The 15578-nt window shown below is 36.1% G+C and overlaps 1 protein-coding gene across 6 annotated transcripts in view; it reads left to right on the top strand.

The window, feature by feature from the left end:
- Positions 1 to 15578, top strand: part of KIF3A (kinesin family member 3A) — a 102460-nt gene that overhangs the window by 62776 nt on the left and 24106 nt on the right. For 4 of the 6 annotated variants that reach the window (XR_009502382.1, XR_009502381.1, XR_009502383.1 and 1 more), the window contains exons 13-17: positions 622 to 747; positions 4321 to 4374; positions 4738 to 4806; positions 5394 to 5518; positions 10874 to 10929. Coding sequence is in view for 3 of the 6 variants with exons in the window: in XM_059917048.1 (XP_059773031.1) it covers positions 622 to 747; positions 4321 to 4374; positions 4738 to 4806; positions 5394 to 5518; positions 10874 to 10895 (396 nt within the window). In the remaining 3 variants the exon portion in view is untranslated. Of the gene's footprint in view, positions 1 to 621; positions 748 to 4320; positions 4375 to 4737; positions 4807 to 5393; positions 5519 to 7487; positions 10479 to 10873; positions 10930 to 15578 lie in introns of those variants that run through there. The other 2 variants (XM_059917047.1, XM_059917049.1) reach the window with 1 other exon arrangement.

Here is a 15578-nt window from a genome sequence, read left to right as displayed (position 1 = left end):
AGTTTGAATTTTTTAGAAAAGAATTTCTTTGATTAAGTATGATTAAGAATCCTAAAGGAATCATAATGTGTGCTTACAATTTTAAAGAAATAAAATTTTTGCCTTTATTTGCAATTTTTTTAAAATTTATTTTTGGTTGTGTTGGGTCTTCGTTTCTGTGTGAGGGCTTTCTCTAGTTGCGGCGAGCGGGGGCCACTCTTCATCGCGGTGCGTGGGCCTCTTACTATCGCTGCCTCTCTTATTGTGGAGCACAGGCTCCAGATGCGCAGGCTCAGTAGTTGTGGCTCACGGGCCCAGTTGCTCCGTGGCATGTGGGATCTTCCCAGACCAGGGCTCGAACCCGTGTCCCCTGCATTGCCAGGCGGATTCTCAACCACTGCACCACCAGGGAAGCCCTATTTGCAATTTTTAATTTCAGCTGTTAAGCTCAATTGTCTATTTCCAACCTTAACTAATAACATGGAGTAGACAATGATAGATAGTGTTATTCTGTCCATTGTTTTTGTGAAAGAACTGGATAAGCTCTTACAAGGTTTCCTAGACCACTGCCCTATGTCAGATGGAATTGTTTTGTATTTAAAATCTTGTTTGTCCTTAGTATTTTCATTGATTTTCTGTTAGATGGCCGATCTCCAACAGGAACATCAGAGGGAAATTGAAGGCCTCTTGGAGAACATTCGACAACTTAGCCGGGAGCTTCGACTTCAGATGCTTATTATTGATAACTTTATACCTCAGGATTATCAGGTAAGTGGGAAGTTTTCTCTCCTAGGTATTAGGTCACTTGGCTGGGGTTAAGGACTAAAGAAATATAATTTCTAATTTAATTAATGGTAAATATTTACATTTCAGTTGCTGATGATAAAATTTTCTTGAACTAATGGCCATCACATTTCACTTCAGCTGTTAACTGTTCTTAATACATAATTCTCTGTTTGAGTAACTAAGTATCTGAATAAGAATTTCTTAGTCCTGGGAGGAAGGCCAAATTCATGTAATTCATGTAAAGGTATAGGTCCTGTTTATTCTTTCAACATTCTTTATCCTATAATTAGAATAAACAAAACTCCTGTGCTAACCTTTTCTCCTTGTTTATGAATGCTAATTCTGTGTGTGTGTGGGTGGGGGAATGGTAAAACATACATAAAATTTACCATTTTAACTATTTTTTTTTTTACATCTTTACTGGAGTATAATTGCTTTACAATGGTGTGTTAGTTTCTGCTGTACAACAAAGTGAATCAGCTATAAGTATACATATATCCCCATATCCCCTCCCTCTTGCATCTTCCTCCCACCCTCCCTATCCCACCCCTCTAGGTGGTCACAAAGTATTGAGCTGATCTCCCTGTGCTATGCAGCAGCTTCCCACTAGCTATCAATTTTACATTTGGTAGTGTATATATGTCCATGCCACTCTCTCACTTGGTCCCAGCTTCCCCTTCCCCCACTGTGTCCTCAAGTCTGTTCTTTACATCTGCGTCTTTATTCCTGCCCTGCCACTAGGTTCATCAGTACCGTGTTTTTAGATTCCATATATGTGCGTTAGCATATGGTATTTGTTTTTCTCTTTCTGACTTACTTCACTCTGTATGACAGAGTCTGGGTCCATCCACCTCACTACAAATTACTCAATTTCGTTCCTTTTTATGGCTGAGTAATATTCCACTGTATATATGTGCCACATCTTCTTTAACCATTCATCTCTTGATGGACATTTAGGTTGCTTCCATGTCCTGGCTATTGTAAATAGTGCTGCAGTGAACTATTTTTAAGAGTACAGTTCATTGACATTAAGTACATTCACAGTGTTGTGCAGTGATCACTACCATCCATCTCTAGAAAAATGCTAACTCTAAATACTACTATAATTTAAAAATCTCAGCCTCTATTATTCTTTTCCCCAAATTTCTGTCTTTCCAGTATATTTTAGTAAACTTTAACATTGATTTTTTTTAACATCTTTATTAGAGTATAATTGCTTTACAATGGTTTGTTAGTTTCTGCTTTATAACAAAGTGAATCATTTATACATATACATATGTCCCCATATCTCTTCCCTCTTGCATCTCCCTCCCTCCCACCCTCCCTATCCCACCCCTCTAGGTGGTCACAAAGCACCGAGCTGATCTCCCACTGCTATGCGGCTGCTTCCCACTAGCTATCTATTTTACGTTTGGTAGTGTATATATGTCCATGCCACTCTCTCACTTTGTCCCAGCTTACCCTTCCCCCTCCCCATATCCTCAAGTCCATTCTCTAGTAGGTCTGCATCTTTATTCCTGTCTTGCCCCTAGGTTTTTCTGACCATTTTTTTTTTCGATTCCGTATATATGTGTTAGCATACGGTATTTGTTTTTCTCTTTCTGACTTACTTCACTCTGTATGACAGCCTCTAGGTCCATCCACCTCACTACAGATAACTCAATTTCGTTCCTTTTTATGGCTGAGTAATATTCCATTGTATATATGTGCCACATCTTCTTTATCCATTCATCTGTTGATGGACACTTAGGTTGCTTCCATGTCCTGGCCATTGTAAATAGAGCTGCACTGAACATTTTGGTACATGACTCTTTTTGAATTATGGTTCTCTCAGGGTATATGCCCAGTAGTGGGATTGCTGGGTCGTATGGTAGTTCTATTTTTAGTTTTTTAAGGAACTTCCATACTGTTCTCCATAGTGGCTGTATCAATTTACATTCCCACCAACAGTGCAAGAGAGTTCCCTTTTCTCCACACCCTCTCCAGCATTTATTGTTTGTAGATTTTTTGATGATGGCCATTCTGACCGATGTGAGATGATATCTCATTGTAGTTTTGATTTGCATTTCTCTAATGATTAATGATGTTGAGCATTCTTTCATGTGTTTGTTGGCAATCTGTATATCTTCTTTGGAGAAATGTCTATTTAGGTCTTCTGCCCATTTTTGGATTGGGTTGTTTGTTTTTTTGATATTGAGCTGCATGAGTTGCTTGTATGTTTTGGAGATTAATCCTTTGTCAGTTGCTTCATTTACAAATATTTTCCCCCTTTCTGAGGGTTGTCTTTTCGTCTTGTTTATGGTTTCCTTTGCTGTGCAAAAGCTTTGAAGTTTCATTAGGTCCCATTTGTTTATTTTTTTTTACTTGTTTTTATTTCCATTTCTCTAGGAGGTGGGTCAAAAAGGATCTTGCTGTGATTTATGTCATAGAGTGTTCTGCCTATGTTTTCCTCTAAGAGTTTGATGGTGTCTGGCCTTACATTTAGGTCTTTAATCCATTTTGAGTTTATTTTTGTGTATGGTGTTAGGGAGTATTCTAATTTCGTTCTTTTACATGTAGCTGTCCAGTTTTCCCATCACCACTTATTGAAGAGGCTGTCTTTTCTCCACTGTCTATTCTTGCCTCCTTTATCAAAGATAAGATGACCATATGTGCGTGGGTTTATCTCTGGGCTTTCTATCCTGTTCCACTGATCTATATTTCTGTTTTTGTGCCAGTAGCATACTGTCTTGATTACTGTAGCTTTGTAGTATAGTCTGAAGTCAGGGAGCCTGATTCCTCCAGCTCCATTTTTCTTTCTCAAGATTGCTTTGGCTATTCGGGGTCTTTTGTGTTTCCACACAAGTTGTGAAATTTTTTGTTCTAGTTCTGTGAAACATGCCAGTGGTAGTTTGATAGGGATTGCCTTGAATCTGTAGATTGCTTTGGGTAGTAGAGTCATTTTCACAATGTTGATTCTTCCAATGCAAGAACATGGTATACCTCTCCATCTATTTGTATCATCTTTAATTTCTAACATTGATTTTTTAAAATTTATTTTGAATCTATATACAGCTTTAAGAATTTTGTCTGAATATAAGCCTTAGTATTTTTTTTCCTTTGGACCTCAGCTGCACAGAATTAATATTTGGTTCACAATATACTGTCCTTGATGGTCCTTGGATGGCCTACTTTTGTTTAGTTAGTTAGTTATTTTGTAGTGAACTTGTCACCCAAAACAAAAGCTAGGACCATGGTAGTGACCTGTTTCTAACCAAATGGTTTCCCTCTCGCCTCTTCTATCCCTTTACCTCTTCAAACTCAAGGTAACCACCATCCTGAATGCCATGTTCTTTATTTCTTTGCTTTTTATTTTTATATAGTTTAATTGTATCTACATGTATTCCTTGAAAGTATATATTTTAAAATATATAAAAGGGGCATTATGCAGTATATAATGTTTTGAGACTTAAATTTTTTCACTTACTATATTAAGATTTTAGTTCCATGAATATTTTTCAGTATTTTAAATGTTATTAAATATTAAAAGTAGATCATCTCTGACTCTTTTAAAAGGAAATGATTGAAAACTATGTCCATTGGAATGAAGACATAGGGGAATGGCAACTAGTGAGTATTAACCTTCATCCTTTCATGAAATACTTACGGAATACTTCCTGTAGACTGGAGTTTTACTGGCTACAATGCGGAGAAAGGTGGTCCAGAGGATGAATCAAATGAGAAGCCACTGGGGTGGATAAGATGTTTTAATAATTATGTTATAACACACAGAATATTCTGTGTGTTATACATAGTAGAGATGGTGTAGTTTGGTGTATAGGACTGAATGACCTCTGGGGTCCCTTTCTGTTCCAGCATTCAAATCATGTTTTATGAGTGTACCATCAGTATATCTCATAATAATTTGCCTCATTCATAGTATTAATTGCTAATTAAGATAATTCTCCTCCCCTTCTTTTTTCCTTTTTTGAGAAATGTGTTGCCTACACAGGAAATAACATGAGAAAGCAGACTCCAGTTCCTGATAAAAAGGAGAAAGACGTAAGAGTGCTTTTTTTTTTAAAAAAAAACTACAGTTGGTTCTTTATAGGAATGTGGGTCACTAAATTGTGTTATCATCATGATATCTATTAATCAGCTCAGCTGAAAAATAGGCTACTATTTTGAGAATAGAGGCTCTAGGATGGGGTGATTATTAGGACAGTTCTGTTCACCTTCAGTCGTGATGGCAGGCTTATCATTTCTACGACAGGAGTGGCATGTAGTTCTCTTTGGAGACTTTTCACCATCTCTCTGGGCCTTGGGGATTTGGTTAGAGACTAGAATAAGTCTGTCCTTTTCAAAGCTGGTCCTAGTCTTAGATCAACAAGAGGAAGTAGCAGCTTTAGGGAAAACAGCAACAGTTTTTCTTTACTACTAAGGAATTTATAGTGTGTCAGGGCTTCTTCACCAACACTTGGTGAATACATTTGAGATAAATGGCATTAGAAAAAGATATCTTTAGATATTTATTTGGTTTTGTCTTTGGCTTTTTTTCCTAAGAGTTTATTTAGTATTTTAAATCTTCCCCCAAATCTGGTTTGAATTCTTCTGTAAGAATGTCTTGTGTTTATTTCCTTTACATATAGCCCTTTGAAGTGGACCTTTCCCATGTATATCTTGCCTATACCGAGGAGAGCCTACGGCAGTCCTTGATGAAATTAGAGAGGCCACGTACTTCAAAGGGGAAAGCAAGGCCAAAGACAGGGAGAAGGTAAGAACTGTCTTTGAGTCCCATGAGCCAAAGGCAATGAGATTTTCAAATTAAGTACATTTAAAGGAAATTTAGTTAACATGATAAGTATTTTGTCTGATATATTTAACTAAATATTGAAGTCCTATGTAGTTACGATTTGAGTAAATAAAATCTGGCTAAAGAATTAAGGTCTTCCAACTCTTTAGCCCTCCTGAGTAGTAGAATTTATTGTTAATTTACTTTGTTCTTTCCAAATGTATAATAAGTCATTACTATTTTAATTCCTTAATCCTTACACTAATTATTCTAGTGAGATGCTAATTAATTTGCCTCATTAGACTCCCAAGGTATTGTATTCAGCTGATTCATTTTTCTGTCATGAATACTGCCCCAAGAACCTTGATTTCCTCAGTCACCAGTTAAATAAAACTTCTCTGTCTTTCCCTCTCCTTTGACTATTGAGTAGTCTATATGTATTGTAACATAGCCCAGAGAAATGAGGATGTGAAAGCCCTGGGCTGGAGCTTATTTCTTCTCTCCCTTCCCTACATTAAGTACTGTTCAGCTTATTTAAACTGACTAACAGACTTTGGGGCTCCTGAAATGATAGGAAATAATAAGCTTATATTTTTCCCTACTTTGAGTACCTAGACTTTTGAGTTACATGTAGGGTGAAGTCTAAGTTTTAATATTTTTGTGTTACATAATCTCATAGACATAACCTAAGTTTTATAAATTTGGGGAGGAGGAATCAGTAGCATATTAAAAGTGTACAAATTTTTACATTCTTCAGCATTTAGATGTCAGACATTAAAAGCATTTCATATGCCCGCAGAAGCCATGCATGTAATATTAATGAATGAAGCAAATCAATTCAAAGAAACACCAATTCCTCTCTGTCTTTGACTTTTCCACTTTTAATGGAGGTATTTTCCTCTTAACTCTGCAGTTAGTAAGAAAAGTAACAGTGCAAGTATGATGATAAATGGTAAAACAGTTGCCCTCAGTGTGGGAGAAAAATAGGCTGTGGTGTGAGCTGGGGCAAAACGGAGCGTGTTCTGTCTGGAGTGAGTGGCCTCTTACCCTGCTTCTAGTTAGTTTGGGGAAAGAGGGCCCGTGGTTTCTGGATCTTCTTGTTTCAGAGGAGAAGCCAGAAATCAGGATTATTTACATGAGATCTCCGTCTTTAGTCACTTTTTAAAAGCTATGTGGACCTAAAACAAACAAGCAAATAATTTGATAAGGTATTTGGATACAGTTTTCAGAATGCTTATTTTAAAATATATACTTATTCGGTTTAATCTAAAAAAAAAAAAAAAAAAAAAAAAAAGAAAATGTGAGCTAACATTCGACGAGCCAAACCCAGCATCTCTGTGTACCAGAATTAGCCTGCTGTATTATGAAAACAGTAAATGGCCATAATTATAGACAAATATACACGATAAATGGTTTATTGATACTACATTACATTGCTTGACAATGTTCAATGTGATATTCCTCATTAGAAGCACATATTTCAGTGTGCTAATAAGTAAAACTGCAATAAACATGATGGATTAATGGAACATTTCCATCATTTCCTACACAGTCATCTGTGAGTTGTTGCTTCAGATGATTTGTGACTCTGATTTTCACTGAATAAGCCGGCATCTTTAGCATACCCCAGAAGAGATAATCAGGGGGTTCAAATCTGGCAAGCATGCAGACCGCTTGGCCTGTCCACATTGTCTAGTCCAGTTTATCGTTCACTCACTCCTTCATCACTGTGGGTGGTGGAGTGGAGGGCCATGCTCTTGTGCTCACTCTAGGTGACCTTTCCCTAGCCTGAAAAGGCAGACATTAATTGATCTCATGGTCAAGCATGTCAAACCTTGGCCTGTTTCTAGACTCTATGGCTGCCTGGTATTGTCTACTACATTATGTAAAGTGTTTGCATTTCAGTCTTTTAGGAAAGCATTCATGTTTTCTTTTTCTCTTCTCCAAACAGAAAGCGTTCTGCAAAGCCTGAAACTGTAATTGACTCTTTACTTCAGTAAATGTTACAGACGTAAAGTCAAAATAAAAATTAGTGATATCCTCATGCCTGGACAAAACCTTTAATTAAAACACTGAAGACTTTTGTGTTATTTCAAATAATGGAAGCTGTAGATCATGCATTAAGACTGGAACTAATAATTTGCCTAATAACTTTTAGTCTATATATATTAAGTTAATATAACATTAAAATTGTACAACTGGTAATTGTTCAAATTGTCATATTAGTTTTCAACTTATACTGTGCAGGGAAGTTGAGAGAGCAGCTTATACTATAGAGAGTTGCAGTTTAAATGTATACATAAATCTGCTAGTGATTTACTCAACTACTGTATATTTAGATAACCGGATATTCAAAATAGAAAAAAAAATGTAAGTCCTGTTTTGCACATAGAAAGTTGCAGGTCTAATTGTCCTATGTTTTCCTGTTATATATGAATGTATGGGCTGCAAATCTAAGAAATGATTCTATCCTAACACCCACCTGGCCTTTTAAATTATGTTCTAATTTTTATACTAACATTCATTGCATTTAAAATATGAGATGGGTGATCTTATTGATCTATAGAAAATTTTATAATTCGATAGTCAATCTTTAGAAGTATACATGTTTAAAAAACAAAAGTTGAAGATATGTTTCATCTGGACCTCTCTTGATTTTTTTTTGCCACTTTGACTTCAAGTCAAATTTTTTGTTTGTTTGTTTTGGTTTCATGTTTCTTGAAACATTGAATCTGTACCTACATATAAAGGAGTCACAGCTGCAGAAAATTAAGAAGCTAAATACTGGTCACTAATATTTGCCTCTATGGGTATTATTTTTTTAAATTCACTTTGAAACATGATTAACTGATGCTTTCCTGTGTCTGAGTTCTAAATTTTGATGAAAATTGCTCTGTTTCTCCCAACTGAGAAAGGTCTCCATTTTCTAGAAAATACAGACAAAGCAAGAAAAATATCTTTTAATTCTTTGCCTTTAAAACACTTTGTTTTGTCTTTCTTCTTATTTTATAAAGAAAATATTCTTCCCTGAATGTCTTCCATTGACAAATCCAGTTAGACCGTACCTCTAAAATAAAAATTATTTTTATTTAATAGTAAAAAAAAAAAAAAAAGAAAGTCATAGAATTGTTTGTTCTTTTGTTGACTGCTTACAAAATTTTTATTTTTTTAAAGTTATGCTACTACAAAACCACTATATATATATATATATGTCTTTTATGAGTTTTAAAATTATGTAATCAGCCCTGAAACACATTGGCTACAAGTTTTAAGACTTCATAAATGAGTATTTATTAAGTTAACATTATTTTAGTAAGTTTGGTTAAATTTTGGTTTATAATTACAAAGATGTATATAGAATGGGAGTGAGTGAATGTAGGGTTATTTGTGAGGTGGTGGTAAAAATGTGTCCATAAATTTAAAGTACATTCCAAAGGTGATGTACTAAATATCCTGTGTATGGTGAATATTTTCTAGGTAATAAGAATTGCAGTTAACTGGCAGCATTTTCTTTGTAACGTGTAAGATAGTTAGACATTTATAACTTTGTGGGGCATTGTTTAGGTACCATGAAGACTTGAGGTGAATTTATGTCTTGTAAAAGCTTTGTGTAAGCAGAATATCTTGGCAATTGTAGATACATATTTAACTCTGTTAATAATAACTCTAGAGAAATCTTAATTTTACCAGTAGGAAAAAAATATGACTACTTCTTCTTTTTAAAAATGCGCGTGTCTACCCTTTAACCATCCAGTCAATAGAAAAGGAATAACTTTAGAATTAAGCTTTAAAACATTATAGAAAATTTAAGCCAGTATGTTAGGGTTTTTTTCTTTTCCACACCACAGCAGTAACAAAACGAAATCTATAAAAAGTCAAAACATTGAGGGATTTTAAAAACAGGCTACTTTAGCAGTTTTTTTTTTTTTAAAGCATTTACATTAGAACTGATTATACCAGATGGGCATTAAATATTCATCTTATTTAATACCAAGATTAGATATTGGAGCCAGGCCTGAGTATCCATGTGAAAACATGGGAACCTGACTATAGAGCTCTTCACTTAGCTCTAATCATAGTATTTCTATGGTTTCTTCACAGTTACTTTGTGTCATTGTCCACAAATGAAATATTTTGTAACTTCGGTGTTCACTTCATGAAAGTCTATAGATGAACAAACTTGCTCATTATTTGATATAAGAAGCAGATTTAAAATGAGTGTCACATATAAGTAGGTTATTGAATGGCTATTTTTCTCTTTAATTTAAAAAAGTAATATTTATTAAAAGGAGCCTTGGTAGAATGTTGTTTGTGGTATGTTCTTTAGTAAACCTTGCAATTACATGTAGTAATAAGGATATTAAAATATAATAGTATTCCCCATTTTTGTCTAGATTCTTGTGAAGTATAAGAGTAATCAAGGTGGGGGTTCTACATCTATGTGTTCGTCCCACAAGTAGAATCCATTTGACATGCTGTGGCATCTACTTTCTGGGAAAAGGGAACTTTTTTTTGCTGCAAGAAATTTAAGGTTACTTTGGGGGAGAGGGTGGTGCTACTTCAACTGTAACATGTTTTTAAAATTATGATTATAGGTTTAGGTTGTTTTGTTTTGTTTCTTTCTAGTCTTTTAAAAATATTTTTTCCCTTAACTCTTATCTTAAGGAAAGTCCCTCCCTTTCCTACAGGGCTGTGAATTAAAGAACGGGTAGAGTTTACATTTAAGTATGCCAGTGTCTGCCCAGTTTCTTAATGTATGCATTTGTTTTCCTTTTTAGTTATTCTTTGATCTAAAATGCTAGAAGAAAACATAGATCTTCCTAGTGCCTTTGAACTTATACTGTAGTCTAATTTAAATCATTAATAACTTCAATAACATTACTACAATACTGTATACTGGCCAAAATTACAAATCATATGATGAGTTTGTCGTATTAATTTCAAAAGCCAACTTTCAGTGTATTTTATGTATATATTGTATTTGTTCAAGTTGTATATATTGATATTGTATGTATACATACAGCATGGTTAAATAAGAAATAAAAATCTTTACCTAGTGCCTGTAATAGTGGTCTGCTTCTTTACTGAGCTATTTTTGTGTTTATGTCCATCCTGATCTTAATAGACAGGTTCTTTGTGCTTGGCTCTCAGTTTCATGAGGTTAAGAGAGACCTGTGTAATTTCACACCAGAAACTCTTAATGTTGTGGATCTTTAAACAGAAATCATCATGATACAGAAACCTGGGAGAGATGTTTTTTAAAATGCCCGTTCTCATTGATAAAATTTATTTTCACCAAAAATATTTTAATCCAAGTTTTGTTATCCTTGTCATTAGGTGTTTGAGAACAGAAACCTAAAGAAGTCTGTATGGAAAATGTATCTCACTAAAAGGTAAAAGGAGACGTTTCTTATTGGTAACGATATCATGATCTCTTTCAAAAACTTTTAATGAGCTTAAAATATCTCCAAAACAATAACATTGCTTGGATTATTGTTAATCATGTGTTCTTTGGACAAACATTTATTGATTACCAGGCACTGTGCTAGGCAGCCTCAAGAAGTTCACAGAGGACATTGAGAAGTTTTGATCTGTCAGCAAGTTTCAAAGGATTTCAGTGTGCTTTTTGTGTAGAGAGGAGACGCTTCTGGCCATTTCAGGTCTTGCTCTCTTCCTCTTCCCAACTGCTAGCTGGTGTAAAACTCCTACACATGTTTGTAGAATATGGAAATAAAATTAGAGGCCTGCCATAGTGTAAGCAAGATAAGCAATAGTGCACCTTCCCACCCGCTGCCCCTCCTCCCCAGTTGAGTTCTGGAGCTGTACTATCACCAAGCGACACCACTAAGGTGCACCCTCAGGGAACCTATTACTGCCTGTTTGTCAGGATGCTGCTGAGAGGTCGTTGTCCATCCCGCCTTCTTATGAAGACCCTCAAGAATCTCTTTTTAAAACCAAGTACAAAAAACCACAAAATAAAAACCCCAAGTACCAGCCTAAGGTACCACGGTTAGTATGTGCCTGCAGGAACTGTTCACACGATTCTGAAGCTGCAGCCTAAACTTAAAGCAAGCTTGGAGGAGCCTTCTAAGCACATGTTATAACATTATCTGAATGTCTCATTCTTAAGCTTTTTCATTTGCAAAGCAAATGAAGTATTCAGTCCTCCTTCAGAAGTTGAACAAATGTGTGGGAAAATGATTATGAAGAGGCTACTTCAAAAAGAACCTGTTTCCTCTCAGCATTTATCTTGGGCTTCCTGTGACCCAGTCTTCAAGTTACTTTTATCAACGTTATCAGAACATCACTTTGTCTTACCCAAACACGTTTATGGCTCTGACTAAAGAATATGACAGATCAGACATTCTTCTACACCTGCTCCCCTCCCCTACCCCTTTTGAGAGGGCTGGGGAAATTTTAGTTTTTAATCAAAGACTTTATTTCTCCAGTTTTACAAAGGAATTTAACTGGGACTTTACAACTGAATAAAATATTTCTCAGAGTTGATACCAATCTTCACAAGAGGATATTGCCTAACCCAACCTACCAGAGTCATTACAGAAATATTATGTTTGCCTTGATTTCTACTCCATCATGAGTTATGCCACTCAGTCACCAGGTGTCTTCTGTACTTACTGTGGACCCATGCTGTGCTGAGTAGAAGGTCCTTGCAAAGCTCATGACCATGAAAGTGGAGAATGACAGTGCAGCATGTTGAGGGCTGTAGTGGAGGAGAGTGAATGGTGAGCTACCAGGCACAGCATTCCTCCCTAGCAGCTGACACGGTGTTAGAGACTGAACGTTGAACTAGGAAGAAGTTGACACGAAGGATGGATTAGAAGAGAAACACTAGAGAGCTGAGGAGAGAATGTCTGAGTGCTCGGGGCAAAGACAGCTAACTAGGAGGTTTTAGTACTCCACCTGGGAATGGAGCTCCAATTGAACTGATGACTTGAACCAGGAAATTGGCTCCGAGACTAGAGAAAAGTGCTTGCCTTGCCCTCAGTGGAAGGTGGTAGGAACTGCGAGGCTAACCTTGTATGCTGGGAGGCCAGGCCATGAGAAAGCTGTACCTTGCACTCTGCCCTGAAATTCCCCCTTCTCAGATGATTTGGGCACCCCGAGAAGCTGACCAAGATGACATGCAGACGAGGGTGGGAAACCTGGACAGGGCACTGGCTAATAGCAACATGAGAGCCCCTGGGGCATTTTTATCAGAGGCCGGCATTTCTAACTTGCCCAAGAATGTTTCAATGAAAGACGTTCAGCCATAGATCTGAGCAAAATGTTTTTTTCTTTCATTCGTTTATTCAATAAGTATTTATTACCTACAAATACCAGTTAGAGATAGAATATATTCATAGGTAAAAGGTGGAAGTAGCTGATAGCAGGGAGGGAGGGGATCAGCCTTTGCTCTCAGTGTCACACATTCCATGCACAGATAAGAGACACGTCCCATGAAGTAGGTATGGGCTGTAACTAAGTTTCCTAAGTGAATGTGCTTAAGCGACAAGCATCTCAACTTTCACTTAATCCTGAAGTTTCTTCACTCATTCTTCTTATGTATGTCCTCCTTGATTCATGTTCTCTCACTCCCTTGGTAAACTCCAGGGCTTACTGTTGGGTATTTCCGTCCGTGGCAGACCTGCCTGGAGCCTGCATATGTCCCTTCTATGGCCTGCTCTAAATCTTTCTTCCGACTGCCTTTCCTTTTACCATTCTGGCCTCATACACAAACTATAACCCACAAGTCATATCCTGTGGCAGACTACAGCTCACATTAGCCATTGAATGCAAATGAGTCTCAATCAAAGAAGAAAGGAAATTAAAATTTTCATTGTGGCCTTAGAAGGCTCCATGACTCTCTTAGTTACTTGTTGCCCTTGGCATGCTGGTATTTTATGTGGGCAGGGTGAAACTGGCTGTGGTCAGGGTGAGACTTTAAGCTTTTGATTTGTTCCCTTATTTTGAAAGGGTTAAAAAGATGTTGCATGTTTTGGTATAATTTTAGTACTAGTATTAATTTTTGTCATATGTGTGTGAGCAAGAATGAAAAGAGAATGCTCATTCACTGTTACTAGATCCATATTCTTGCAGAGAACATGTCTTTAAAAGGCAAATTTCAATGACTTGACACTTCTTTTTCTCCTTTAATTTTTTAAAATAACAGCTTTACTGAGATACGTCACATACTATAAAATTCATCCTTTTAAGTATATAATTCAGTGGTTTTTAGTATTTTCACGGAGTTGTACAACCATTATTGACTATCTCATATCATAACATTTTCCTTGCTCCCAAAAGAAACCCTATGTCTATTAGCAGTCATTCCCTCTTCCTTCATCCCCGCAGCCCCTAGCAACCAATATTCTACTTTTTGCCTCTATGGGTTTGCCTCTTCTGGGCACTTCATATAAATAGAATCATACCATATGTGACTTTTGTGTCTGGCTTCCTTGATTTAGCATAGTGTTCCCAAGGTTCATCCATACCGTAGCATGTGTCGGTACTTTTCTTTTTATTGCCAAATAATATTTCATTGTATGGCTATACCACGTTTTGTTTATCCATTTATCAGTTGATTGACATCTGGGTTGTCTCTACTTTTTTGCTATAAATGAATAATGCTGCTATGAACATTTGTATAGAGGTTTTTGTGTGGACATATGTTTTCAGTTCTCTTGGTGTAGATACCTAGGATTAGAATTACTGGATCATATAGTAACTATGTTTAATCTTTTGAGGAACTACCCCACTGTTTTCCAAAATGGCTACCATTTTCCAATCGTACCAGCAATGTATGACAGTTCTAGTTTTTCCACATCTTCACCAACATTTGTTATTGTCTGTCTTTTTAATTTTAGTACTTTAACTTTTAAAAACATTTTATCACTTATGCACATGGTCACACACACAGACTTTAAATAGAAAGCCAAAAATCTCCTGCCCTGCTTTCACTGTTTCTTATCCCAAGTCCCATTCCCAACAGTCCACCCTCCCTTTTTTGTTTTTAGTTTTTCTGGTGGTTACCATTATAATTCCAAAGATTTCTTGATTTACTTACTATTGGTTTTACTTTATTGGTTTTTTCACTTTTTATTATAAAAACTTTCAAACACGTGTAAAAGCAGAGTAGTGTAATCAACCGTCATGTACCCATCCCCAACTACAACATTCATCAACTACTGACCACCTTGCCAACTATTTTTTTTTATCAACTTTAGATATTTTGTATTGATTTCCCCATTGAAAAGTGAGAGTTTACCTTATTTATACTGCCCCTTCCAAATTTTTTATAGTGAGTTATTTTTAGATCTTCTGTCACGTTTCCAAGTTTGAATAAATACTTAAGTCTCTTGTTCTTATTCCATCAACCTTAGACAGTGTTGGTGCCCCCCCTCTCTTTCTTTCCTTTTGCTTTTACCTCTCAATCATTTTGAGCTATTCCTTTTCTGTTGTCAGTTTGATAGAATTTAGTCTGTTCTGTAACCATAATTAAGTCTTCCATGCTTTGTCTATTGGTTGGTTCGAAGGCTTGAGAATCAAAAGAATTTACATTATTAGGACATTAAATATTGTTCACTGCAGTGCCAGATAGTGTGCTAGAATTATTTCCCCACCGTGGACTCAATATAGCAACCCTTGTGCCAACGGGAAAAGAATGTTCTAAGCATTCAGTTGACACTTTTTAAATTCAGAATTACTTGATAGTCAGTGGGACTTATGGACCCACTCTGCAAGCTCTTTTAATTATCATTTACATCTTGTGTGGCCTTGTATTCTTTAATCATTTCATGCATTATGTCCCCAATGAGAGAGGGAACTCCTTGAGAGGGAAGTGGTCTTTCCTTTTTAATTCCCACACCAATTTTAGTCTCTCAGTAAATTAAATTGGTTTCCCCAAAAGTTGGCAAGTAAATATAGTCTATGCCATTAAAATGACATCATGCTGTCAGATTCTGCAAATACTTTATTTTATGATGAGTTATAAATATATAAATATTTTTAAAATAAGGCTATTAAAAATTCATAAATTAAAATA

Source organism: Balaenoptera ricei, chromosome 3 (genome assembly GCF_028023285.1).
Source record: "Balaenoptera ricei isolate mBalRic1 chromosome 3, mBalRic1.hap2, whole genome shotgun sequence".
NCBI classification, from domain to species: domain Eukaryota; kingdom Metazoa; phylum Chordata; class Mammalia; order Artiodactyla; family Balaenopteridae; genus Balaenoptera; species Balaenoptera ricei.
The sequence above is the reverse complement of the archived record's forward strand: the minus strand, read 5'-3'. Positions and strand labels throughout refer to the sequence as shown.